At 47.7% G+C, this 27760-nt stretch overlaps 2 protein-coding genes across 2 annotated transcripts; one reads left to right on the forward strand and one right to left on the reverse strand.

The window, feature by feature from the left end:
• Nucleotides 1-88: 88 nt before the first annotated feature.
• On the forward strand, nucleotides 89-27760 carry LOC136713019 (BOS complex subunit NOMO1). Its single transcript, XM_066689911.1, has 48 exons — nucleotides 89-235; nucleotides 1725-1971; nucleotides 3369-3517; nucleotides 3716-3871; nucleotides 4246-4328; nucleotides 4668-4813; nucleotides 4981-5128; nucleotides 5312-5479; nucleotides 5619-5776; nucleotides 6019-6133; nucleotides 6965-7062; nucleotides 7187-7370; nucleotides 7782-7912; nucleotides 8247-8402; nucleotides 8694-8772; nucleotides 8861-9058; nucleotides 14063-14142; nucleotides 15060-15237; nucleotides 16289-16378; nucleotides 16549-16594; nucleotides 16742-16842; nucleotides 17053-17159; nucleotides 17308-17380; nucleotides 17647-17799; nucleotides 18058-18195; nucleotides 18285-18374; nucleotides 18508-18613; nucleotides 18943-19093; nucleotides 19306-19483; nucleotides 19594-19735; nucleotides 19869-20000; nucleotides 20272-20408; nucleotides 20751-20838; nucleotides 21234-21297; nucleotides 21406-21501; nucleotides 21870-22079; nucleotides 22376-22458; nucleotides 22698-22857; nucleotides 23195-23321; nucleotides 23605-23718; nucleotides 24292-24419; nucleotides 24526-24667; nucleotides 24759-24842; nucleotides 25057-25167; nucleotides 25512-25613; nucleotides 26161-26280; nucleotides 26524-26616; nucleotides 26754-27760. The coding sequence occupies exons 1-48, from the start codon at nucleotides 220-222 to the stop codon at nucleotides 26883-26885; spliced, it is 5988 nt and encodes a 1995-aa protein (XP_066546008.1). The 5' UTR covers nucleotides 89-219; the 3' UTR covers nucleotides 26886-27760.
• On the reverse strand, nucleotides 10644-15037 carry LOC136712805 (uncharacterized). The gene is made up of 8 exons (XM_066689591.1): nucleotides 14561-15037; nucleotides 14323-14398; nucleotides 13952-14140; nucleotides 13585-13643; nucleotides 13310-13427; nucleotides 12992-13069; nucleotides 12742-12778; nucleotides 10644-12434 (listed from the first exon to the last, which is right to left on the reverse strand). The coding sequence occupies exons 1-8, from the start codon at nucleotides 14605-14607 to the stop codon at nucleotides 10918-10920; spliced, it is 2121 nt and encodes a 706-aa protein (XP_066545688.1). The 5' UTR covers nucleotides 14608-15037; the 3' UTR covers nucleotides 10644-10917.

Raw genomic sequence — 27760 nt, forward strand, 5'->3', positions numbered from 1 at the left:
CAGTTTCCCCCGGTTTCCCCCTGGCTTTCATTCCCACACATGAGGGCGTTCACCCGCCGTGGCTGCCCTGCTCCTCCGCCGGGGGCGCTGCACCGGCGCTGACACCGGGGTCGGATTACAGGAGGCAGGACGGGACAGCGCCTGGGACAGAAACCCGGGATCCGGCATTTGCCCCGCTCGCATCGGGACGGTTTTCAGGACAGCCTCACCCCGGCTCGGATGGAGACGGACTCGGGTAAGCATGACGCGACCGGGCCAGGCTGGCGTGGCCGGGTTTGAGCGCCGCAGCCGGGGGCGCCTGCACAGACTCCGGGCGGTGGGAACACAACTTTCCCCGGAAGTCAGATTCCAACCGCAACTTGTTGTTTTCCTGCACTGGACAGGGTTCACTTCTCTCAACACACACACCACATGTGTCATACATGACAAACCACCCGGCAACCTGTGTGTAGTGTTTAAAGCGGGATTCATTTCTAATAAACATACATGTTTGTGTAGTTCAGCTCCCAAGTTAGCTTTGCATAATCGCAGCCGGACAAGTCTAGACAGTGTATGGATGCTGATGTGCACGGAAAGGCATTGCTCCATACTGACTGTGCTGTCATAGCTGAGTTCATGATAAAGCCTGAGTTTATATCTCAATGGAGATCATAAAAAACAGCACTGCAGGTTGTGGGCAGTGTTGTTGTACCCCTGAGCAAAATACTTCACTTAGATTGCTCCAGTAAAATGCCCAGCTGTATAAATGGGTACAAATGTAAGTCGCCCTGGATAAGAGTGTCTGCTAAATGACAAATAATGTAATGTAATGTGCACCTTGTGATAACCATCCCATACTGTTATTATTATGATATATATGTTGGTGGTGGTAGTAGTCTACCACAAGTAATATTGTTTCTGGTCAAGTTTAGTTATAGCAAATTACCTTTAATGTGCCTGGTTTGTTGATAGCTCTTCCCTTGTGTCAGCTTGGACACACACAGTAAGTGGACAACATAGTGTTTATAGATTAAAGTGTTTCTTTCCCAGGTGTTTTTGTTTTTCACCTGAATATATAGCCTACCCTGTGAAACCAAAAGCAGTTATTGAAAAAATAGATAGGATTGGCGCAGTACATGCCTCATGTTGACTTCAGTCACACAATGTAATTCATATGCTAATAAATAAAGAGAAGGCTAAGTATAATTATCCAGTTTTTATTGTGCCTTTTTTGTGTACACCTTTAGGTCCTGGGTTTGATTACTTTTTTATGATTATTGTTGAGTGTTACCTGATGAAAAGGGAATAAAGCAGTTGTCGGATTTTGTAAACACTCTTTTCCATGTAGTTCTTATTGTCCCTTAGTGTTGACTGAGGCAGTGTCCACAGCTGTCTTTATAAAGGGCTGGTATGTGATGTTGAATGCATCTGATTTGTTGAACAGGAGAATACTTATGTTTTGCTAAAGAGCACAGATCTTCATCCAGAAACAATCCCACTTTTATAATCTTTTTACTTTTCATTGTACAAAGAAACAAACAAAAACATTCCTCTTCTATGCTGCCTTCAGAACAACACAATTGCCTGTATTCCTTTTCTTGTTCATCCAGAAACTGAATTGTGCCCTGTTCAATAATGGCCTTTATGTAACCTTTAATCATTTGTTTATTTACATATGCTCTGAATTGAGCTGCATTCAGTCGGTCTTGTTCCCCGTCTCTGACCCCTGTCGTTGTGCTCTACAGTTTTCTACTCGGCTGCCACTGGGCTGGCCAGTAACCCGCTGCTGGACCAGCTGCCAAGCTACCAGTCCCTCCTGTACCGCAGGAAGCCGTCCGCAGTGGGCAGCGCTCGGAGACGGAGCCAGCGAAATGGATCGACTTCCAGTGGCAGGGGGACAGGGCACAGGGCAGAGGAGAGAGCGACAGCCCCTGACACCCAGCGTCCGGTCTACGAGCTGCCCATCAACATGGCGGAGAAGAGGAGAGCCAGGTGAGCAGGGTCCTCTCCCATCCCCTCCACCCAGAATAAGCAGACCCTGTCCTATGTAATCGCCCCAGTCCCCTGACTTCTGAAACAGTTCCACTACATTTGAGAGAGTGTGACGAGGTGACGTACCAGTGTGGCGCAGTGCGTATCGCTTGGCTCGTGGGGTTTGTGCTTCCAGCGTGCGCCATTGATATGCTTCTGTGCAATGCAAGAGCCTTCAATAATTCAGAGCTCTTGTGGGAGGGGTGTGTTGAGAGTTACTTCCCATTACTGCGGCTCATTACTGCAGGCTGAGCTGTCCCCCTGCTGCAGTCTGCCTTTTGAAGCAGTAGAAAAGGAATAAAGATCAGGTTACTGGAGATTCATTTGTTTCCCCTTTGCATGTGAGATCAGCATTTTTGAGTTCCCACTCCAGAGAGTTGGCCCAAGCAGGCATCAACCTAGAGCTCCCATCCCCAGCTCTGCCACCCTATGATTTTCTTAATAAATAAGATGATATTTTGAAGCTGAAGTGGATTTCACTGGTGTACATGGCTTGTTTGGATCTTCTTACTGGAGTGTTTTCATGCTGTGTTTATACAATTGTGTTAATATCTTGTGTAGTGGATATCTGTGAGACCCCTGGCGTAATGTGAAGAAGAGAAAATTGGAAGGTGGCACATGTAATGTAGGCTATTTATTTTTCAAAGCTGACACTTCATGTATGAAATATTAACTTTATTCTTAAAAAAAAAAAACTTGTAGAGTTAATTGGTTTTCTACTTCAAGCCTTAAAACATTACCCTAAAGGTAACCAGGCTTCAATCACAATGGTAAGGATACAGTTTACCAACTGTCTACACAGGACAATAAAATATATATGCCGGAAGCTGCTATGACAGAAAGGAACATGAACCCTGAAAAACTTGTCGGCTAGCACAGATTCAATTGTATGCACTGTTTTGAAAGCTGTGATTTCCTGTACTTTGTGATCAATCACTCAGCTGGTGTATGAATTAAAATACAGCTTATTGAGAAGCTTTATGGGGATATTGTAGTATGTTTCTATAAACTTGCATCATACGTTTTCTACATCCACATTTCTACCCCAGGTCCCAGATATCCTGTTTAAAATCTCAGTAGGCCATATTGATAAAACTTCCTCACCCTGTTCAATCTACCAGGCCTTTAAAAACAAAAACAATCAATAATATACTCTATAAAAGAAACAAGAATCATTTTGATTTTGGTAACTCTTAAATAAGCACACTGAAAGATTAATGTGGCACTTCCATACTTCTTTGCTTGGCTCAGTATGTTTTGTACTGGTTTATGCTGGTTTGGGGTTTGTTGGGGCTGAGGCCTGGTCTTGGCTGGCAGCGAAGACTCACTGGTTGTCCTTGTGTTTGTGCGTGTGCCAGGGAGCAGCGCATCGAGCAATGCAAGGACCTCAAAAGCTGGGAGCAGTGGCGTCTTAGTGTGAGACGCTCCTGGAAGAGGTTCAGGGAGGAGACGTCGGAGGTCCTGTCTACATTGGAGCTGTGGAGGGGAGACATCCATGTCATAGAGGGTGAGCGCGGCCCACCAACTTCACTCATGGAAACGATGTTCTGTTTGACTTCCTGTTCAAGGACCAAATGCCGGCTTTTATATGCTGTGGAAGTCAACACAATATATTTGCAGTGTGTTAGATTATTGTGTGGGAACTCTGCAGCTGTCATTCAACGAGAGCCTTTTGTGATCACACTTCCCTATGTTTCTTCTCTAGGGAAATTTGGCACCGGTATCCTCTCATATTTCTCCTTCCTGCGCTTCCTGGTTCTGCTCAACTTCATCATCTTCCTGCTCATGTTCAGCTTCGTCACCCTGCCCATCATCATCGCGTCTCACGGACTGGCCAACATCACCTTCCCCAGCCAAGGAGGTAATTTGTCCATCAAGTGAAACTAAAAGACTCCCCACTCCTGGCACGTTGAGGTTTTAAGAGCTGCTTTTATAGACCAGTGCCAGGCGATGGATGTGTTTGCATAATAGATGTGTGACGTTCAGATAACGACATTGCTTTTTCTGCTTTGAGAAAGTTTGTACCAGGATCCTGCAGCGGGTTCAAGCCTGAAACATTCCCAGCAGTGTACAATGGGAGTCTTAATAGTTAACCCCTGCTTCTGTCTGTTGTTAATGAAAGAGATCCTGAAGGTTGAGAGAAAATGCAGGACTAGGGTTTAACAGTGCCTGGCAGGGCTTTGGCCATACTGGATGATGTGAACAGTCAGGTGCTGATGCTGTCTGTGTCTGCAGGCAATTGCAGTGACTACCCGAGCAGCATGCGTCAAGGCCTGGTCCTCTTCCATCAGTACATCATTGACCTGCTCTCTGGGACGGTATGTGCAGCCGGAAGCCTGTTGGGTTACTAAAATGCCGATGTTGTATGTGAGGGTGTGTAACTGTTTTGTGAAGCCACCAATAATAACCAGATAACTTCCCCCAGATCTAATATCTAATTTTGTCAAAGCCAGTGATTAGAAAGGCTTTTTGACTTGTACATGGGAAAATACATGTATGTACCCTGCAGACTAAATGTACCTGGATGAACAGCCAACAAAAATAAACCCAAAAAAACAACTGATATGACCTTCTGTGCAGTGGGTTCCTGTTGTGTATGTTTGGTCTACGCCCATCTGCTAGATTACAACAGTCTCTCCCCGTCTCCTGTGATATAGGGTTTCCTGGAGCAGACCTACCTCTTCTATGGCTATTACAAAGTGGACACTGTGCAGTTCCTTAACATAACCTATAAAGTCCCTCTGGCCTACCTGCTGGTGACCTTCGCCTATCTCTTCCTCAGTCTCATCTGGATTGTGAAAAGGTAATTCGGGGGCCTGTACCTCTCAAGTTTGGTGTGTTCTTGACACTTTTTCAGCAGCAAGTGTGTTGTACAACTTTGTATTCATTGGGAAGTAAAGAAGCACAGGTTGTTGGTGGTGGATTAAGGTGTGTTGTCATTGCGATTTAGAAGTTGTGTCCTTTCTGCAGGTCTGTGGCGGGTTTCAAACAAAACCTGGTGCAGGATGAGGACCGTTTCCAGAGTTTCTGCAACAAGATCTTTGCTGGCTGGGACTTCTGCATCACGGATGAGAACGCGGCCAAACTGAAGCGCAGCAGCCTGCTCTATGAGTTGAAGGTGAGCAGCCCGATTTGGCCATCAGCTGCTGTAGAGCTGTGACCGGAGTCCCCCCCGGACTCTGATCACCCAATGTGTAAAGGTTAGAGCTGGAGAGAGAAAAGAGGCAGAAGGTTCTGGGATAGAGCGGTGGCAGCATTCCTGAGCTCCTCAGACGCACTCAACATGCTCTCTTGTGTGCAGACAGACCTGGAGGAGGAGAGAATCAAGCAGAAGATCGCCGACCGCACGCGCAGGGACAAGTGCCGCATCTACCTGCTTAGGTTGGTCCTCAACCTGTTTGTGGTGGCAGTGCTGGCGGTCTGCTTTTACTGCATCTACAGGGCCACCATCTTCTCACAGGAGGGCCAGGTGAGACACAGGGCTCAGAAAGGTTGTTGGGGGTGGGGGGGCCTTCAGAAGAAATTCAGATCCCTCTCATGCAACAAACACAATCATGCTGGTGTGTAGGGGAGCTGAGCCTTGATACTGCTTCCTTCTCATGGCACAGATCAGTCAGTCGAAGAACTTCATCCTGGACCTGATCATAGAGTACCTGCCCTCCATCGTCATCACTCTGGCCAACTTCATCACACCGCTGATGTTCGACAGCATCATCCAGTTCGAGGACTACCCCCCCGCCTTCGAGATCAGATTCACACTGATAAGGTGGGATGGGATGGATGTGCAGAGAGCAAATGGACAGGCGCTGTGGGATTTTATATCTTATGATTATTTCTTATTTCGGTGAATATAAAGCATACCGTGGGTATAATTTAAAAATATAAATATTATATTTATATTATAAAAAACTTAAATATTACAAAAATATGTGACCTGATAACAAAAGGGAAGAAACCAGAGCTTAGTTGTTTTATTCAATAAACACAAACATTCTCTCTGTCTACTAGGTGTGTCTTCATGCGGTTGGCCAGTATTGGGGTGCTGCTCTTCTCTCTGTGGTCTAAGATCACCAGCTGTCAACCAGATGAATGTCTCTGTGGATACAACCATCAGCTCTACTCGGTGAGTGTTCCTCTGTGGCCCTGCAGCCCTGCTCCCCCCCAACTGTAGCAGGAAGATATGTAGATGTATGACATCACTTTCCCCATTCAAACTGTGGGGAAGCAATAAAAAAGGCAAACACAATGTGAGGGTATATTGTCAAAAGTGTAGAATTGAGAACAAGGGCAGTGATGTTCAGACTGTACAATGCACTAGTTAGAGCTCATCTGGATACTGTGGACAGTTCTGGGCTTCACACTTCAAGAAAGATATCGCTGCTCTAGAGGCAGTTCAGAGGAGAGCAACCAGACTTATTCCAGGTCTGAAGGGAAAGTCCTACTCGGAGAGACTGAGGGAACTGAACCTTTTCATCCTGGAACAGAGGAGACTACGTGGGGACTTGATTCAAGTCTTCAGAATCATAAAAGGCATCGACCACATCAAACCAGAGGAGCTTTTCCAGATCAGCAGGGACACACGAACCCGGGGACACAAATGGAAATTGGGCTTCAAGGCATTCATTCTTCACACAGAGAGGCGTCACAATCTGGAGCAAACTCCCCAGCGATGTGGTTGAAGCGGACAATTTGGGAACATTCAAAAATAGACTGGATAGGATCATTGGATCACTTAGTTATTAATGGACACCAAACGAGCAGGATGGGGCAAATGGCCTCCTCTCGATTGTCAACTTTCATATGTTCTTGTTATATAACGAAGCTTATTAAAGGGTAAATCTATATAGAGCAATTACAAACTAGCAACTGTTAGTTAACATCTGTTTACATCTCTCTCTCTCTCTCTCTCTCTCTCCGTCCCTCCCTCCCTCCCTGGTCTGTCCCGGGGCCACAGTGCTGGGAATCACGTGTTGGCCAGGAGATGTACAAACTCATGATCTTTGACTTCATCATCATCAGCGCGGCCACTGTGTTTGTGGAGTTTCCTAGGAAGTAAGTCTGAATGTGCTTGAGCCTCCTGCCTTTGGTGTCGGACACATGACTACTCGATGACCATGACTGTACTGCTGGACTGTACTGTATTATTCAGATTAATATAGAGAGCTCTGTCCCCCAGGCTGATTGTGACTCACTGCAACTCTGGGCTGGCGAAGTGGTGGGGCCAGCAAGAATTTGCCATCCCCCAGAACGTGCTGGAGATTGTGTATGGACAGACCATCTGCTGGATCGGCACCTACTTCTGTCCCCTTCTGCCCGCGATCAGTACTCTCAAATACTTCATCATCTTCTACGTCAAGAAGGTACAGCTATTTATAAAACCTAGGCACACCTTTGAGGACCTCATAGCTCAGAGCCAGGCCTAGGGTTTCAATGGAACAGGCTAGGGAATAAATAACCACAATCATAGTGTTATTAAATCCCTTCAGAAAAAATATAAACCGAAAGATGTAATTTACTCTGTGTTTAGTTACAGTTACGTCCGTGGCTTTTGTGAAATATTTTGGTACAGTTTCAAATTTACATCTGAAACAATCCCATTATATCCCCTGTAACTGATGTCCAAGCGGCCTGTTTGGGAATTTTTTTCCAAGGTCATTTAAGCTTCTCTGTGGGATTTGACAGAATATCAGTTTCAATAAAACACAAAGCAGCAGCCCCCATCTTGGCCCAGTGCAGACCTGAGGGAGTGTGAATGTATGTCTGTCGCGCAGATGAGCCTGATGAAGAATTGCCGGCCAGCCACCCGCCCGTTTCGTGCCTCCAGCTCCAACTTCTTCTTCCTGGCTGTGTTACTGATCGGCCTGGCCATGGCCTGGGTGCCCGTGGGTGTCAGCATTGCGCAGTGAGTTCCCGTATACCCATGTACCCTCAGCAGAACGAAACTACATCATCGTCAGCTGATACAAAGGGAGCTGTGACGCTGAGCAGGGATCTGAACAATGGGAGGCTATGGCCCATAATTAACCTGCTCTGGGATATAAAAGAGCTGGGTAACCAGATACAACCTTCAGTATGGGGTTCTTGGTTAAAGTACTTTAATTATAATGTATACTGTGTAATAAACCCCATGCACTTGTTGTATATGTATGAATGCAGCATTTTAAACTTGGGCCCTAGTGATGCTTAGTGTTTATCTTGTGCCTAACGTGGTCTCTCTGCGTCTGTGTCTGTGTCAGGATCAGAAGTTCCCAGGCCTGTGGTCCCTTCGCCAATTATGCCTGGTCATGGTGGGTGCTGCCCGAGATGGTGGAAATGCTGCCGCTTGGCCCCCGCAAATTTTTCTACACCATCTCCTCTGAGGCCTTCGCCGTGTCCTTCTTTGTGGTGACGTGGTGAGTCTGGGCCCTTGTTCTCTGGATGATCGCCAAACCAATGCGTCGCAGTCAACCTGAGCTTGAAGATGAGGCTGTAGCTTTCAGCTGCAGATCTGGTTTAAGAAGTCGTTTGTGTCGATGAATATGTTGGTCAATCTGCCTTCCTTGTTCTCTGGGCTGAGGTGAGATAAGAGTAGGGGAAGCCCCACTGAGAAATGAAGGGAGCTGAATTTGCAACATAACAAGATAATTTCCTTGTAAGAGACTCGGTGACTAACAGTGTGTTTTTGTGTTGTGGGTTGTCTGCAGTCTGGCCATGTTCTACTTCATCGCCCTGGCAGGAGCTCACAAGCGTGTGGTCAAGCAGCTGAGAGAGCAGCTGGAAATGGTCAGTACAACCTTTGCTGACCTCTTCCTCACTGCCCACCTCCCCACAGGCCATCGGTTATGTATTGGTTTTCTTCTGTGATCCACAGGAGGGGCGTGACAAACGGTTCCTGATCCAGAAGCTCAGCCAGGCACAGGTAAAGCTGTCGCTGCCTCAGAGCCGCCAGCCGAGGGACCCCTTTTTGAGCTCAGGCTCTGTCTACAGTGAGGCCCAGCGAGACCATGGTGGCCATAATAGAAGTAACTCTGTGTTACTGGAACAGCCGCCGCCCACCTCCGTCACACATGCCTGACACTGGGACTAACACACACACACACACACACACACACACACACACACACACACACAGACTGGTACTGGACTGAGGCCAGAGCTGTGACCAACTGCCTACACTGACAAAAAACAAGTACTGAGCTCCTATAGGAACAGGATTCCTTTTTCCCTTCAGCCAGATGATACCAATTGGACCAAAAAAACACTACTTTTCAGTCAACCTTGTGTTCGTATGTTTGTTTCACCTTCTGTGGGCCTTACCAAAATGCATTAATTGGTACTTATGACTGGAATACATGTATTGCAAGTGCTAGTGACTGTAACAAATCACAGCCCAGTCCTGCTCTTGCTTCTTTCGCTCTGTCGTTTTCTGTGAAGGCTTTCTCAGCAGGTAAGGGCTCTGTCTGAACAGGAACAGACATCTGTACACTGTAACACCCATACCACTGCTGTACTCCCATTACAACCAGCCCGGATTGATGACAGGAGAGTTGTTTGTCTCCGGCTATATTAACATTGGGTTCTTTAAAAAAACACAAGACTGCCTGTTTAGATTTTAAAACCTTATTCATCTGTATTAAAGCATTCCTGTTACTCGCATGTTTCGGTTATTCCACTGTTGACATTGACAGTTGTTTATCTGTTCTTATCTTGCCTTCCAAGAAGGATTTCGCCTTAAATTCCATTAATTGATTTGTAAAGAACTATGCTGTGTGGGACAAATACAAATGTAGGTCTCTAAGCCTGCTGTTTATAGTGTTGTCCCATGTGACGGAGATTAATTACTAATAAGAAGCAGGTGCAGTAGAAGTTTGTCTTTATAAAGCATATTAGTCATAATTCTACTTTTAAACATTGTGCAATGTTGTATTTATAGCATTTCTGGTACCTTTTAAATCATTTGGGCACTAATGCACAACAGTGACGGTCCGATGGCAGCTACATTAGCCTTGATTACCAAAACAGCTCCTCCTTTTTCTAAATAAAACCACAGAAAGCTGTTGTCTAGGATCCCACAAGGAGAATACTGAATCAGTTAGCAACAACAAACAGTACATACATTTGCTTCCTGAAAGTCATAACACACCTTTATTATGTTGTTCAGCTGTGGTTGAATTTTGGAGGGTGAGCACGTCTAGCTCTAGTGATACTTGTTTTATATGTGCATTTTATTTTTTTAAACCTGTGGGCTGTAACTGCTACCTCCTTCTCATTCCTTCACATCGAGGAGCACATTCTTCATGAGCCTCACAGAAAACAAAATGTGAGAGGGTGAGCAGGAGTGGGGTGGCAATATTCATTTGAGTGTGTATATTTTCCTGCACTGTTCTATTTATTCATTTCTAAAAGCGTGTATGTTCGTGACCACTAAAACTTGCATGTGTAAAACTGTGTAAAACCGCTGTATATATAGGAATAAAAATGGTGTTTGGGGTTATTGTCAACCACTATAGAGTTTACAAGTAGTATGTTCAATTCAAATAAAAACTTTTTAAAATAGTTTGTGATTTCTGTTTCCTTTCTTCTTTCATTCAGTGGAATTATTTCCTAGTAGCTTCACAGGTAAGAAGTGTGGTTAGTTAATAAGAGAAGAGAAGTCATTTTAAATGCTTTGTTTATTACAGCGGTCAACTACACTACAGGCAAAGAATGGATTGAAAATAAAAAGTAATATTCATTAATTTTAGAAGTGCACTAAAAAATAATTTGTGTTTGTATCTTGGTCTTCAATTTGGATTGGTAAAGCAGAAATTTTTGACGAAACTAGATTAGTTGTGTGTTCTTTCTAGACGAGACTGCTCAGTTCCAGCACCCTTGAAGAGATTTCGATGGTTGGACACGGGAAGCTTCAAGAAGATCAGGGCTCAACAATTAGGCAGGATTGTGCAAATTGTCTGAATCTGATACATCTGAGAGAACTGATCTAGTATCGGCCATCAGCAAGACCATGGTGTCCGTGTCCCTTGGGCTAGTCATGGGTGAGGGGCGTTTAAACAATTCTGTTGGGGAAAGTGGGGGAAAGTTCTCCTCATCCAAGCTCAGATCATGTTCCACAGCTCCTGCCCTGTCACTGTCATTCACCTCGTCTCTCAACTCCGTGGATGGCGTTCGTAAACTGATATAGGGAAACACCTTGCGTCTTCCTGTTCCTTCCTCACCCTGTTCCTCAGGAGGTTTTTGTGGATTCAAATTGCTTTCCTCTCTGCTTGGTGTCTCCTGCCTCTGCTCCCCTTGAGGGGATAGTACATCGGGGCTGAAAACACCTTCTGTCTTCTCTTGCAAAGTCGACTCTTGATCCAAAGGGGGTGTCGGCTCGCCAAAGCCCAACTGTGCGTCTCTTGATTGCTTGCTGTGCTCCTGAGGACATCCTAGCTGATGTGTGGCAGGAACATTACTTTCTGTTACCTTTGTCTGCCCTTCTTCCTCAGCAGGGGAGATGCTTGCTTCTTCCCCTCCCTGCTGCCCAAGATGTGGTGCAGGTTCCTCTATGTTTCTCTCATCCTCAGAGTCTGACTTGCTGCTGCTGTTTCTGCTGCTGCTGCTGTCTGTGTCTCCAGATATGGCCAGGCAGTCTCTCAGGAGGGACTGCCTTTGAGGAACCTCAGCTGCTCTGTTCTCAACCCTGTCCTCACAGGTACAGCCAGTGGGAATGCTGCCATGCTCCATCCCCAACTCGCTGCCTGGAGTCTCTGGCTGTTCAATCACATTTGACTTCATCCCCACTGCAGGCAGAGTCTGGAGCGCCACACAGGAGGCAGGACTCTCCCCTGTCTTTGGGACACAGCTACTTGGTCTCTCTCCTTCCTCCTTGTTGGCTCCAACCAGGGAACATACTCCTGCCTTCTGCTCCAGAGCCAATCCACTCTCTTCATTGCTATCTTGTTCATTCTCGGTCACACTCGACTCCTGTTTTGCACCCTTTCTGCTCTTTTGTTCTGCCCTGAGGTCTTGCTCTGCTTCTGCCACCTCCTTCGCCCTGACCTCTCCATCACCCTGGAAGCTTCCTGTTTGACTCATCTCAGTTTCTGCTTCCAGTGGAAAAGCTGTCCCCAAGGCCACCCTCGCAGGCTTTCTTTTGGCCTGCTCTCCCAACACTGTCCCCACACCTCCATCCCTCTCAGAGACGTTCAGAGCCTCCTCCTGGGATGTCCTGTAGGTGTCTTTGTTTTCGGATTTCCTTCTCTGGTCCGGCCTGCTCTTGTTGGTTTCCACTCCCTCACCTAATGAATTCACTTTTTTCTTATTTGCTCCAGTGCAGTGCCTTCCTCCTCCTCCATGTGGTTCCCCGTTGGAATTAGCGCTGCCAACCCTGAGAGAAGACATCCTGTGACTCCCTGATGCCCCAATGCCAGGCTTCACCCACAGGTTCTGCTCCTTCTTCTTTGTATCTGGAAAGCACAGAAGATGCATCAGCTGAGTGCAAAGAGGAGAAGAGGAGGCCTCACTAAGAAAGCAGAAGCAGTACAATGATCCAGACAGGGAGGTTTACCTTAGAAGGTTTACTTTAGAAAAAATAGAAGAACATATATATATATATTTATTAAACAGAATAATTGTATTTTATGTAGGTTGACTTTATTTTATTTTTGAATGTGATCTTTGTAAACCCACACCAGCAGTACAATGCAGGTGAAATGTTCAACACTGATGGTGTTGGCTTTGGAGAGCTGTAACAGACTGATGCACTACACTCACCACCTCCATCCTGTATGTGGGGCAAGGAGATCTGCTTCTGCAAGAGAAGGTTCATTGCATTGAGATCAAAGGAGCTTAATGAAGAGTCGTCTGCAATGGTGAGCAATGGTCACAGTCTGTATTGTTTAACACAGAAGTGTTTTTTAGCTTCGAAAGCCGAAGGAATAACTCATTGCTTGTCCACTGCGAGGGGAGAGAAAATCTTCATCTTGGACAGTCATTAAGTCTTTCAAACTGTTAAAAAGATTACCTCTGTGCAAGCCTTTGATTGACTTCTCACTTTGACTCTGGAGCTCTCTTTCTCATTGGGAGCCAGCTGCACCACCTCCTATAGGGACAGGTGCAAAAGACAAAAGAGGATGTATTTCTGGCCGGAGAAAATACCCTTAACCGAGTTTACTGTTGAAGGATCCAAGTGAAACCATACAACTTGCCAAATTTTATAAATATTTAAGTAAGCAAGGTAAACATGTATCTTCTAGTCGTTGCTCCAGTTGGTGTGCCAACCCTGTCCTGGCAATTGCATGGTACAATCAGTAGCTTTGCCAATCAGGGGTAAAGCTCTCACCGTGGACACTATAAGTCTGGATGCTGAGGACACCAGTCGCACCAGCTCTCCCCTGGTGACAAAGGGAGGAGGGACTCGCCGGTAGAGTGACGCATACTCCGGCCAATAGTGTGGTGCTCTGAAACGAGAGTGTCTGTCAGTCATGTGAACATTTATAGTGAGAGTTGAGACAACTAGTACAATAACCAGGGTGGATTTGAATTGCCATTATTCTGAAAGACAGAAATGTCTAGAAATGTCTCTCCCTATCACATAAAGACCAGTTGTCACTTTACCTGTTCCGCCTGTACTTGTAGCGTGATCTCGCATTCCTCTCCCCAGAGACGACATCATTCTAAACCAACACAGGAAAGATTAACCTCTGGGCACAGGAGCTGGTTTCCGTTTCATCATGAACAAACTATGCTTCATATTAAAATATCATGTAACTCCTGTTTCCTTCATAGAGATTTATTTTACACATTTGTGGGAAATATTGAAATACCAGCAAACCGAGCCGTGCCATGCATTAACTTCACCACTTTTTTTAATCACAGTTAGTAAATAATTTACATCTCTCTATGCGTTACCATTTCACTCTGTTTTGCTATACTGTACTGTGCTTCAGTCTGATTCAGTACCGGTGCCATTATAGACTCTTACAGAGAGCCGTGTCCTGCTCTTGTGACTGCGGTTGCCATCAGAGACAGTGTGCTGGCTGTAGGTGGGTTCACTGTGTCCGCCTGACACCCCTCTGTGGCTGCCCATCTGCAGGGCCACTCGGACCCCTGGCTCACTGAAGTAGTGCTTCAGGCTGCGGTCGTGCAGCTTCCCTGGGACCATCAGAGGGAGCTGTTAAACCCCCCCCACAGAAAACAGTTCCACAAGATTAGATTACTGTGCAGTCTTGGATATTCATAATGAAAGCAGTACATGTTTTTTCATAACTTCCAGTAGTGGAGATTGAAAAATAAAAGGAGTTGTCAGCACAGTTGACCAGGATCTTCCACAACTGCTCAACATGGGACACTTACCTCCATGGCAGTGGAGGGCTCTACAGGTGAAAGGTCGAACCCATCTTCTCTCCTTTCCACCTCTACATAATACTTTCTATTAAAAATACAGAAGAAACAATCAATAATAACACTAATTATTAATAATCACTTAAACACAAAATTGCTTGCAATACCCACTGCAGTTCTATCCTTCAAGAACACTTTCAAATGATACATGTCTTTCTATCTGTGTAGCTATTTGTCTAGATTTACTCACAGTCTTTTGGCAACTGCATTGGTGACATCCTTTGAAGACAGGGGCATTTTCTCTGTGCTTCATCTCCTGGGTTGCATGGAATTGCAATGCTCCGCTCCAGACCAGCACTGGAGTGGATGAATAATATTCCTAGAGCAATTTCTCAGTTGTGTGCATTGTATCTAGGTGTCGCCTGGCTCTACCTGCAATACCTGTCAATCACAGGCAGAGTTTTCCGCCAATCCCAATCTGCTGCCAGGGACGACAGAGGGAAACAGTGATTAAGCAACATGGTATGTATGGACCGTATGCAAGCTTTCTGACTCTTCAGCTTCTGTTGACTCCATCTGCAGATCATCCTCCTGTCCTGTAGGTGTCGCAATAACCAAGGGCGTCTCCATATCTCAGATCCGAGTCGTGCTTTCCATCCTCCTTCTCAGAGGGCCGGAACCGGCAGCAGCGTGCTTGCGTTGACAAAGCAGCCGAGATTCGCAACTAGGAGACCGGGGGCTTACTGAAGATCGCTCCGGCCCGATTTTGAGTATCTCTGCAAGGAAGACCCGGCGAAGATGTCTGCGCTGTGGGTGTTGTGTGTCGTCTTGGGTGCCCAGCTCGGTGTGCTGCGGGCGGAGGACATTGTGGTCGGCTGCGGGGGATTCGTGAAGTCGGACGTGGAGATAAATTATTCCCTGATCGAGGTGAGGGCTGCTCGGTCGTGGAAACCAGGCAGGGTCGCTGGGTGCCAGTCCTCCGCACTCTGTAGAGATGAAGTGTAGGTCACAGTGTTCATGTATATAATGCATTGGTCGTTGCGTTATAATACCCCAGCATTACTACTTTCTAGAAGGCAAACTCTGTGTTATAGTTGTTGGCCAATTCAATGTTTAATAAGACAAATCTTTATGAATGAAAGGCCAACGTTAGAAAATACTCGGGAGCTTCTACAGACACGTCACACTGACATGCAATACTTTTAAACGTCTAGTTTTCATGCATGTCTTATTTTCCTACCCAGTTAGGTTTTTTACCGTAAATATAACTTATTATAATTGGTTTACAATTTCCAGTTATTGGCTATTGTCAGTTTCCTTATTTCAAAGGTGACAGTTGAACTATTTCACAAGAAATCAATGCAAACTTTATTGGTAAACATTTAACAGTTAACATAGTTGACACTATGCTTATTTGAATTTGTTCATTTTATTTTCGCTTAAATGTACGTTTCCACCCTTACATTCACACCCAGACAAGAGCTTGCTTAATGTAGTCTGTGTATCCATGTATTATAATCATAATTCTTATTTTGCCTTTTCTTAAATCTTTTAGTTTGTTGCTAACTACACCCTTTAAACCCCTCGCTGCTGACCGGCCTTAAGCACCACATTATTGTAAGTGGATTAGAGAGGGGGCTGGGGTAACGAAATTGCCATTGCTCGGTGGTCTGAGCTTCTTTACTCGTAACAATATATGAAATTAATTAGCTACTTATTCTTCAGTTAAAGAAATGGAGATCTAAAACTGTATTAATATATTTTTTCACCCTATCCAAAATTAACACATTGATAATAAGGGCAAGAATCCACTGATAAAATCTGCTCATATTTAAGCCTTATTATCTGCATAGCTACTCTAAGCTAGCATGCCATTTGTCTTCTGAACACATGGATCGTACCCAGCCTGATGCCCATTATAGTGATCGTGGTGTCTGTTGTGAAATCACACCCTCTTTCCTTCTCTCTGTTTCTGCAGATCAAGCTGTACACCAAGCAGGGATCGCTGAAGTACCAGACTGACTGCGCTCCCCTCAATGGCTACTTCATGATCCCCCTCTATGACAAGGTAAGAGAGGAGTCAAAGTGAATGGCTGTACTTTTTGCCCAGTTGGAAAAGATCTGTGCTTCACTGTCTGTCATGCCAGCCTCATCCAGCCTGCTGGTGTAGTGCCAGTTTTTGTGGCCTATCTCTCTCCCCTTTTGACACTGTTTCTCTGTCTGTGTTCCTGTTTGCAGGGTGATTTTGTCCTGAAGATTGAGCCTCCTCTGGGGTGGAGCTTTGGTAGGTGTCTGGCTATGCACCTCTGTATTAGGGCTAAGGTGGTTTCTAGTTTTCTAGTTAAGACCGCTTAAGTTATGAATTAGCACCTGCATTTCAGCTTACTCTAGGCTGCCCTGACTCTGTGTGTGTGTGTGTGTGTCTCTGTAGAACCCACCAGCGTAGACCTCCACGTGGACGGGGTGACGGACATCTGCACCAAAGGAGAAGACATCAACTTCGTCTTCACTGGCTTCTCCGTCTCTGGAGTGGTGAGAGGAATGCAAACGTGCTTTGAAATGCATGCTGGGTTGTGTAACGTAGATGGCTGGGGAAGATATTTTTTTTGGTGTGTGTGTGTGTGTGCGCAAAACTAGTCTTTCTAGATTAACTGGGCAGTACTATGTGGGTTGTTCTAATTGGCAGCAGTTTTTGGGAGAGAGAGGGATGTGTGTGTACACGTTGTTCTCTGTCCCCCACAGGTGCTGAGTAAAGGGCAGCAGTCAGGGCCGGCGGGGGTGGAGGTCAGCCTGCGCCGGACTGGAGCAGAGGGGGATCTGCAGATCATTCAGACCCAGCCCGGGGGCAAGTGAGTGACCCTGACCGTGCAGTTAATCCGCTACCTATAGAGTGACCGTTGTCCTTCTGATGTGATGTGTCAGTCACTCTCATGCCAGGCCTTCACAGACAGGGTTGAGTTGAGAATCATAGTGTGACTCTTCTCCTCTCTCTGTCAGGTACACCTTCTCCAGAGTGCTGCCTGGCAATTTTGAGATCACGGCGTCTCACCCTTCCTGGACCCTGCAGCAGGTGAGTGGGAATGGGGATGTGCTGCTCTCCGGTGGGGAGTTGGCGATACTGCAGTGTGCAACTGAGTTACAGTACTACCTAGTTAAACCACTGAGAAACTAGTCAAAATAGTATTTACTGTAAGGAGTGTTGTTTTTCATAACTTACATTTAAATTTCACGGTTTCCTGCAGAAATTTGCATAGGCATGGTGGTGTGCTTTCGATATGTTGGTGTGTGTGTGTGTGCGCGCTAACGGATTGTGTGTTCCTCTGTCTTCCCCTGCAGGGCACCACCTCGGTGTGGGTGTCGAACTCCAATGCCCAGGCTGCAGCGCCACTGGTGGTGGGGGGGTACGACGTGTCGGGGGTGGTGCGCAGCGATGGGGAGCCCATGAAGGAGGTCACCTTCCTTCTGTTCTCTGCCAGTGTCAAGAAAGAGGTGAGGGTTCGGAGGTGCTGAGATTCTTTTGGACACAGCCTTGGGTTCTGACATTGTGATCTCTGTGGTGGTGGTGGTGGTGGTGGTGGGGGGGGGAAGAAAATGTTCCTCTTAACAGCCAAAATTAAAACCTATAGCTCATTATCCATTATTGGCTACAATATCCAGAATATCAAAACAGGCTGAATTGTATAGAATGCAGCTTTCATGCATGTAAGTGTGGACAGCAAAGTCATGTTTCTGTGCTCTGTCTCGCAGGATATTTCAGGATGTAACCTGGCGTTGGTGGAGGGGGCCCCATCTGCGGGGGAGACACTGTCGTACCTGTGCAGCGCATTGTCCCGGGACGACGGCACCTTCACCTTCCCCTGCTTGGCCAGCGGGGACTACACTGTGGTAGGAGCAGGGCTTCACTCGTGCCACATTACCCACAATGCAATACCCACACCCTCCATGCAGACGCACTGAGCTGTTGTGCTTTGCAGGTGCCCTTCTACAGAGGAGAGCGGATCACCTTTGACGTTGCCCCATCTCGGATGGAGTTCACGGTGGAGCACGACAGCCTGAAACTGGAGGTGAGCGCGGCAGTCTTCAGTGCTGCTCTCTCTGTACGCTGAGGTTCAGAATTGATCAGTTGGGGGACTGCCCCTCGGAGAGCTGTCTTCAGGGTGTTTCGCTCACTCCGTATTCAGACTATTCTTTGTCCAGCCTGTGTTCAGGGTGATGGGCTTCTCGGTGACGGGCCGGGTGCTGAACAGTCCCGAGGGGGAGGGAGTGCCTGATGCCACCGTCACTCTCAACAGCCAGATCAAGGGTGAGCAGCTCTGCCTGGCACTGGGCATAACTACTGCATGCAAACTGGACCGAAGTACAATTGTTTTTGTTTGTTTTTCTCCTGAGCTAAAATGTTTCGAGTGCCTGCTTTTGGATTTTGAGAAAATAGGCCTCTTGCTATTAATGCATGAACCGTAGTTGTTCTGTGGCAGGTGTTTAGCGCACTTTCATTCTGCTTGAGTAATAGAATAAACAGGGGTGTGTGATCCAACCCCGGCAGGCTGTCGGACTCGATCTTCCTCATCCTCTGTGCTGTCTGCTAGGTAGCTGATTGGTTAACCAACTCGTGCTCCTCTCTCTGTCCTCCAGTGCTGACGAAGGGGGATGGTTCTTTCCGCCTGGAGAACATGACCGCTGGCACCTACACCATCCGCACTCAAAAGGAGCACATGTTCTTCGAGCCGATCACGGTCAAGATTGCCCCCAGCACGCCTCAGCTCCCTGACATCATCACTGCAGGGTGAGCACTGGCTCTGGGGGGGATAGGCACAGAGCATCCTGGGAACAGAATGGGCTGGTAGCCATATTAATCAGTAACAGCCCAGTGCCTGCCTTTTGAAAATGAATGTAGAGAGAACATGCAGCATGAAAGTGCCTTTTCACACTGTTTCACACGAGGTCCACAGATACTCAGGCAGAAGGTGTCCAATCCCTGCCGTCCTCTCTTTGCAGGTTCAGTGTGTGTGGACAGATCTCCATCACCCAGCTGCCAGAAGGCATGAAGCAGCAGGGGCGCTACAGGGTCACCCTTACCCCGCAGGACAAGGACAAGAGCGGCACCCGCACCGCTGAATCGGACCTCCAGGGGGCTTTCTGCTTCCAGGCCAAGCCAGGCGATTACAGCATCCAGGTACCCCTGCCCCCCATCTCGTCAGTGCACCCAACTCTCTCTCTCTCTCTCTCTCTCCCCCCCCCCCCCTTTAACTCGTTTTCCGTCTCTCACGCTCGCTCTCTCCCCAGGTGTCTCTCCCAGAGTCGGAGGTCAAGGCTGGCCTGGCACTCCAGCCACAGTCCCTGGATGTCTCCCTGGTGGACCGACCCCTGTCTGACCTTCGCTTCACCCAGTTCATGGCGACCGTGTCTGGCAAGGTGTCCTGCCTGGGTGAGTGTATCTGGGCTACACTGGGTTGGATGGCTGTCTAAACCTTGCATGACTTGCATGACTTGCATGAGAGATTTGTACTACTTCGCTGTCTTCAGGCTTTGACCCCTATTACCCTATGTCCCTCCCTCAGTGGCCTGTGGTGACATGACGGTGACGCTGCAGCCAGTGAGCCGACAGGGGGAGAGGCGCAGTGTGCAGCTGTCGGGGCTCAGCGACACCCTGCCTTTCTCCTTCGACGGCGTTCTGCCTGGGAAGTACAAAGGTGAGACATGGGGACTGGTGGTATCTCTCACCGGCCTTCACTGGGAGATCTAGAAATCTAGTAACAGGTTATTAATAGTTTTTCACGCAAGTCTAATAAACGTGCTCAGATATTTTGACCCTTTCCTGCAGAGAAGAAGCTCATCTAGTTAATCTGATGACTGGTTTCTTGTCAGTGATGTTCATATTTAAAATAACTTGGGAGGTTTCCTGTTTTGACTAGACTGTTCCTTCCATTGTGCTCCAATCTTACTCGCTCTTCCTGCCCCCAGTGAGTATCACCCACGAGGAGTGGTGCTGGAAACACAAGTCGGTGGAGGTGGAAGTGCAGCAGTCGGACGTGCTGGCGGTGGAGTTTAGACAGACGGGCTACATGCTGCGCTGCTCGCTGTCCCACGCCATCACACTGGTCAGTACTAGGGGGGGTTCGCACTGATGGCTTCCATCTGTCCGCTAGAGAACAGGCCATTTCAGAGTTGTTTGATCAATTTGAGTTTCTAGTACAAATTCTGTTTGTTAAGCAGTTTATTTTAAAAATAACTGATTGATGGGCAAAATCTTGGATCATGAAAGGAAATTTTTATTATTATTCTACCCCACAACCTGTACTTTTCTGTTGGTTATCTCTGTCTATAAATAAATCTTAAACTTTTCACCTCCTGGCATCGGCCCTCATCCAAGAGTCTGTAATCTGTCAAACTTGAGCCGTCTCGTGCTGAAGTGAGGGTTTTCGCCATGTCATCTGTTTCAGGAGTTCTACCAGGATGGCAGCAAGCCCGAGAACGTGGGCGTCTACAACCTGTCCAAGGGCGTCAACCGCTTCTGTCTCTCCAAACCAGGTACGCCACCGTCCATCTGCTCCGGCTGCCCTGCCAATGCAGCTGTAGTCCGGCTCTCTGCCATGAGACCGCAGCCCACAAATGGACAGATGATCACTATGGCACTGTGTCCGAGAACTCTGGCTGAACTCACAGACACTTGTTTGATTGTTCTCCTGAATAGCTGGGATTGCGCAGCCTCTCCTCATTTAGGACTAAAGCTTGTGAGAGAGCTCAGTCTGAATAGATCTGGAAGGTTTCCTCAAGGTTTGAAAGGCAGTGTCCCTCTTGGGGTTTGTTTATGTATTGTGTTCTCGTTCATGGCTTATGACAGCCGGTAAGTGATGCCATGTCGTTGTTCAGTGCATTGATGCTATTGTGTGGTTTACCGTATCACTGTTTGTGTCTCTGGCCAGGTGTGTACAAGGTGACGCCCCGCTCCTGCCACCAGTTTGAGCAGGACTACTACACCTATGACACGTAAGCATAGGACTTCATATCCCCTTTGAATCAATCTGACAGCCTAGGAACTTAATTTAGATAGATTTTGGGGAATTCTGAAATGACAGAGCCCGCTGTGTGTTCCAGGTCAGCCCCGAGTATCCTGACTCTGACTGCAGTGAGACACCACATGACCGGGCTGATCACCACTGACAAGATCCTGGATGTCACAGTCACCATCAAGTGAGTGCCCTCCCTGGAGCCTTCTGGGTCCCTGCTAGGCCATGCGAGCCGAGGGTGTCTCCACAATTTGGCGTGGCGTGTAGTGAGGAACCTGCAGACCTCTGTTCAGTTCTTCTTCCCTTCCTCACTAGTTCTCCAATACAAGATGCTTCCACTGGATACCGCTTCTCTTTTCCATGTCACGGCCGCAGTGTATGATTTCACCTGCTTATCTTCTATGTGGTCGTCTTCTAGGTCTTTTTTCGTCTCTTGGAATCCATTCAGTAGCTTCCTTTGTCCATCTTTGACTCGTTCTTCTTGTAGTGTGTCCGGCCCCTTGCCATTTGAACATTTTCACTTTTTCAATCCAGCATACTCTCTCCCGTCAGGTCGTCCATTGAGAGCGAGCCGGCCCTGGTGCTGGGGCCCCTCAAGTCCCTGCAGGAGCAGCGGCAGGAGCAGCAGCTGCAGGAGATCGAGCTGCGGCGGCAGGAGAGGGAGAGGAGGGGCGAGGTGGAGGGCAAGGACAGCCCCCCAGTGCAGGAGAGAGCCGAGGACCTCCGTGGCCCCTTCACCTACGAGTTTTCCTACTGGGCCAGGTACTGTTGCTCCCGATCAGCGCCACGTTGTGTCCGACCTGCACCAAGCCGCTCATCCAATTCAATAGGAAAGGAAATATTCCTCTTCACAATATTCCCTCAGTGGATGATATGAACTTAAACAATTTACTAGGCATTACTGAATTGAGTAGATGAATCAATATTTTAGATGAAGCGTAAACTGATACAGACTCACAGATTTTGAGCTTTCCTTTTTTATTTTTTGTCTTTCCCGTTGAGCGCAAAGTATTTTCTTTCGTTCTGTTCATATCTGTCCTTGTTCTGTTCCTCTGCAGAGCTGGGGAGAAGATCACCGTGACGCCATCCTCCAAAGAGCTGCTCTTCTACCCTCCAGAGGTGGAAGCTATCATTACCGGAGGTCAGAGGTCATAGTCCGTGTGTATCTTCTGCTTTGTCATGGTGACCCAGAAATGTGTGAGAGAAGGTCTTTTCCCACCTGTAGACTCAGTGCGCACTGTATTGATACAGATCTGTATTGACACAGCTCCGTGCTATCCTGCCCCTGTGTGTTTACTGATTAATGATCTGTCTCTGTGTGCCGTATTGATACGCAGCTGTATTATTCATACTCGGACTGTGTGCCTGCTGTATTGACAGAGAGCTGCCCGGGCCGCATGGTGGAGATCCAGGGAAGGGCAGGTCTGTTCCTGGAGGGGCAGATCTACCCGGAGCTTGAGGGCGTAGAGATCACCATCTCGGAGCGAGGGGCGGCCACCCCTCTCATCACAGTGGCGACTAATGAAGGCGGAGTCTACAGGTATCGTGTCCCACTCCCACCCTGCACACAGCGTCCACAGACTGCCTTACTGCATGGAGCCCAGCACTGCTGCTCACTATAGGTCATTGTGTTGAATCCTCGCTAATCGAGCCATGCCAGGGTTTATTTATAGAGGTTGAGGAAGCTGCACAAAGACCTCCAAAGGAGACACTGGTTAAATGTGTCTGGCCCTGCAGCAGGTCGATGTGTGCTGAGAAAGAAGTGTTAACTCTTCCCAATTAAATGTATTTAGTGTTGTTTTTATGAGGGTGTGAACAGTAATGTTACTGAATACTAATAACCTCTACCTTTCTCCTTTTTTCTCGTCTTCTCTCAGTGTGGGGCCCCTGCACAGCGACCTGGAGTACAGTATTGCTGCCAATAAAGAGGGCTTCGTGCTGACGCCAGTCGAGGGCACGCAAGGGGACTTTAAGGCTTTTGCCCTGGCAGGGGTCACCTTCGAGGTGGGTGCAGTTGGGAGGGTGCAGGGGTGGGGGGTGGTCTGCACTACAAGACTGGGTTTCTACAAGTTCTGTTCTGTAGAACTTTAAGCACAGATGCAAAGAGACTAGAAAGCTTGAAATTCAAAATATTTGCATACTGTGGATTCTAACAATTCCAGTTTTATTTATTTATACCTTAATCCAGGAACTGTATATTTTAGGAATCAACCCTTAGTGTTCAGTGCCCACGTCCTGTTTTAAAGCAGTGTTAAAGCCTTTAACTAATAGTGCTGCTGTCTTTCAGATCAAGGCGGACGACGGGCAGCCGCTCTCGGGGGTCCTGCTCTCTCTCAGCGGGGGGCAGTTCCGCTCCAACCTGCTGACTCAGGACTCTGGGCTCCTCACCTTCAGCAACCTGGTACCATTTCCTCGCCAGCCTCCTCCTTTCGCTCTATATATTTTTAGGCCGCCGCCTTGCTTTCACTGGTACAAATGTGTGAAAAACTGTGATGTTACACAGAGCGCCAGCAGGCGAGAGAAGGATTCCAATGCAGGAGATAATGGTATCAGTGGTGTCGCCCTGGGAATCTGGTTTGGTTTGCACTTCAATCCAAGGAAGAGGAGGAGTTGATGTGAGGAAAGCCCTGTGCAGTCTGCGCCGGCTTTCCTTGTAGCTTCTCTCCTAGGGGAACGATGCATTGTAATCATGGCGGCTGCTCTTCTCTTGAAGTGCTAAGCAGTGTAAAGCAGGCTTTCTGTTCAAAGACACCGTCGACAAAACGTCAAGAGGCAGAGGATATGTTTTTGTAAATATTTAAAGTGAAATATGGTCGGCCAGTATGGTGTCATAAGTGGCAACATGTTTTTGAAAGAATCGGGATTTGTTCAGTGCTGGGCAAATTTTGTAAACTCGAGGTATCGTCAGAAGACCAGTGTGAGACTTTTTACATGCTATTAGTTTACCTGCTGTAATGTCTCTCTCCATCCTCAGAGCCCGGGCCAGTACTACTTCAAGCCCATGATGAAGGAGTTCCGCTTCGAACCCGCCTCCCAGATGATCGAGGTGGAGGAGGGCCAGACGCTCAGCATCTCCATCACTGGGTACAAGACGGCCTACAGGTGGGTAGGGTCCCTGCAGCGCGAGAGGGGTTTTCCTGGGTGCTGGGGGGAGTCTCGGGATGTGGTGCTGATTGAACGTGTGTGTGTCTCTCTCTCTCTCTCTCAGCTGCTATGGCACGGTGTTGTCTCTGAATGGCGATGCAGAGCAAGGGGTGTCTGTGGAGGCTGTGGGCCAGGGGGAGTGCAGCATGTACAGCGAGGACACCGTCACGGACGAGGAGGGACGCTTCCGGCTGCGTGGCCTGCTGGTGGGGCTGCGTTTCTACTCCGCCGCGTCCGTGGACTTTTCTGCATGCCGTAGTTGTTGACCGCTTTGCTAACATGCGGTGTCTTTTCCAGCCTGGGTGCAAGTACCTGATCCAGCTGAAGGCGGAGGGCAACGATCACATCGAGAGGGCCCTGCCGCAACACAGAGCCATAGAGGTCAGTCACTCTTCCTGCTCCTGTGTTCCTGGGACTCTGTATTGCAGCTCTGGATGGAGATGCAGATGCTCTTTGACGTTAGCGGAGGACATTAGAGTACGCTGTGACCGTTTATAGGTTTCTGAAGGTTTGCTTTCGTGTTGGCTGCGAGCGAGAGGTCCGGTGATTTGATTCTACGGGGGGCGGCGCGGCTAAGTGTTGTTTGTGTCTGCAGGTGGGCAGCAGCGACATCGATGGGGTGACCATCATCGCGTTCCGGCAGATCAACCAGTTCGACCTCAGTGGAAATGTGGTCACTTCGCCGGACTTCCTCCCCACGCTCTGGGTAAGGTCCGTGGGAGTGGGGCGCTGAAGACTGGTTGCTTTTTGACTGTGTTGAACCAGTTCTATCCGGTGATCGTTACTTGGTATTGAAATTGTCACAAGCAGAGACCGTTACTGTTGAGAACTTCTAAAACAATTCTTAGAACGGAGAGATGGACGCTGGTCAGACACGCAAGCTGACGTCTGGTTTTAGCCGTAATGTATGGGGACTGTGGTTGCTGGGTTTAATAGCGCTGGAGAACTGTGATGTGGACTTTTGAACTCCAGTTGGAGTGCAGTAGCGGCATGTACAGTCTACAGTGGAGCCCCAGGCAGTAAGTGCTGCTTTTTCGTTTCATCCCGCAGGTGAAACTGTACAAGAGTGACAATCTGGACAACCCCGTGCACAGCGTGTCTCTGGGCCAGTCGCTGTTCTTCCACTTCCCCCCGCTGCAGCGAGACGGAGAGGTCTGTATGAGCTGCCGCCGGTCTGTGTGGGAGCTTCGCGTTTCCTCCTCGAGGCCACACTCCACACTTGGCTTGACCCTGCTCAGTAATGCTAAAAAGAGAGGAATGTTCTTTCGGTTTACAGAGCCCGGGCTTTTTACAGCTGTAATTAAATTGAAGTCCTGTATTAAAGTTTAATGGCGGGTAGGATGACAAATCTGATTTGATTTGAGATTTCACGTTTTTAATAACTTCATTGTACACTGCCGGTAATAGTAAATTTGTTACAGGGTACAGGTAAATTAATCTCATGTCTTATGGGAGCTGTGCAATCAAATCTTTTTTTTTTTTTTTTTAAACTGCCGCTTGCATATGCAGCATTTTCAAACTGACATCTGTTGTAATATTTCCTGATATACAGTCTGAAGTTTGCTTTGTTCGGGAGCTCAGGATTAACTGTCAGTTCAGGCTCTTGCCCCAGTCTGCCTGACTACCACCCTGGGGCAGCTGGCGTCCGAACAGCCTGTCAGTCTGACCTCTCTGGCCTGTCCGTCTCTTGTCGCTGCAGAGCTACGTGTTGATGCTGGACTCCACGCTGTCCCGCTCGCAGTATGACTTCTCTCTGCCCCAGATCTCCTTCAGCTCCTCTGGCTACCACAAGCACGTCACCCTGACCTTTAACCCCACAGTGAGTACGGCACGGCTCTGGCCTCTGGCAGGTTGATATTGTTTTTAGTCATTCTTTTTTTTGTGGTGTTTTTGGGGGGGCAACTCATGCAAATGATTGATCTTTTAATGAACAGAAGTGAGCTAATTTCAGGATTCTCTCGTCTATATCTGTATAATCAAAAAGGTTTGTTGAGAAGAGGCTCTTTTGTGATTGTGTCCATGTGAGTATAAAGAGCTGATCTCTGGTTGTATCCGTTTCCAGCGCAAGTTGCCTGACCAGGATGTGGCCCAGGGCTCTTACATCGCTCTGCCCCTCACACTGCTCCTCCTCCTGGCCGCCTACAACCATGAAAAGGTACACCATCCCCTCCTTGTCACTCCCAACTGTGCCTTTGTCTCGTCTGTTTCGTTCATACATACTGTATGTCCCAGTTGCACATTGGAAACTGTTTGTTACCGTGTCAAATAACTGAGCCTCTCCCTGGCTTGCAGGTCATTCCCCTGCTGCTGCAGCTGGCCAGCCGGGCCCAGGGGGTGCGTGGGTTGTCGCAGGCCGGGGGAGACAGCGCCGCCCTGGAGGATGCCAAGCGCCAGGCAAAGAGGCAGAAAACCAGGCGCACTTGAGGGCCGTAAGATCATCCCCCAACCCCATGGAGTAGGTGGGGCAACCCGAAATACAAACACTCCCATTTCACCACACAGAGGACCAGAGCCACTGACATTGACAGCATGGATTTCTTCCTGGCGAAGTGCGGCCCCTCCACAGAGTAACATCGTGGCTCCCAAGGGCCCGCAGGCTGTACGATCCTTGTGTAAGGCGGCTGTGTTTTAGGCGGTGGTTGAACCTCTCGTAGGAATCCGCACTGTCAATGTAAGCTGTTCTACCTTGGACTACAGGAATGCGTGCCAAACGTTCTGCAGAGGCTAGAGGCAAGATGTGGACAGGAAGTGTATGTTTTGTCTTGCCGTCATGTCTTTTAGCTTATGCTTTTGGGATGGGGAAGTGTGTGTGAATGGGATGGTTTGGGCTGGGGTCGGGTGCTGTTAATTAAACCCTAGGAAATGTGATCTTATTGGTGTGTGTGTTGGGGGGGTGGGTGATACTTTGTTGGAATAATTTATTAACGATCAGTTTTAGTTCTAAAAAATGATTTGCAGGACAAGGGGTCTATGAGCTCCCTTCACTGCTATGTTTCTAAATTTGGTGAAAAACTAAATCCCTGTTCTGCCCCCGATCTTCAATTTTTTTTTTTTTAAACTAATTCCTAATTTTATTTTGTTTTAGTATTTTATCCCTTTGTTATGAAACCCAACCATGAGACTCAATTGAGTTGGTGAAATCGCATACATAGTGAAAGCGGTGCTTTTGAAAATGTGTGAGTAAGATGCTGTCTGATTATTGTGCTCAAAGTGAGGATATGGGGACTGAGGGTGGGGAGGGATCTATGGAAATTTGCAATGTGAAATGAATTCGGACTAATAAAATAAAATCTCTGAGT

The sequence above is a fragment of the Amia ocellicauda genome, chromosome 17, assembly GCF_036373705.1.
Source record: "Amia ocellicauda isolate fAmiCal2 chromosome 17, fAmiCal2.hap1, whole genome shotgun sequence".
Taxonomy (NCBI): domain Eukaryota; kingdom Metazoa; phylum Chordata; class Actinopteri; order Amiiformes; family Amiidae; genus Amia; species Amia ocellicauda.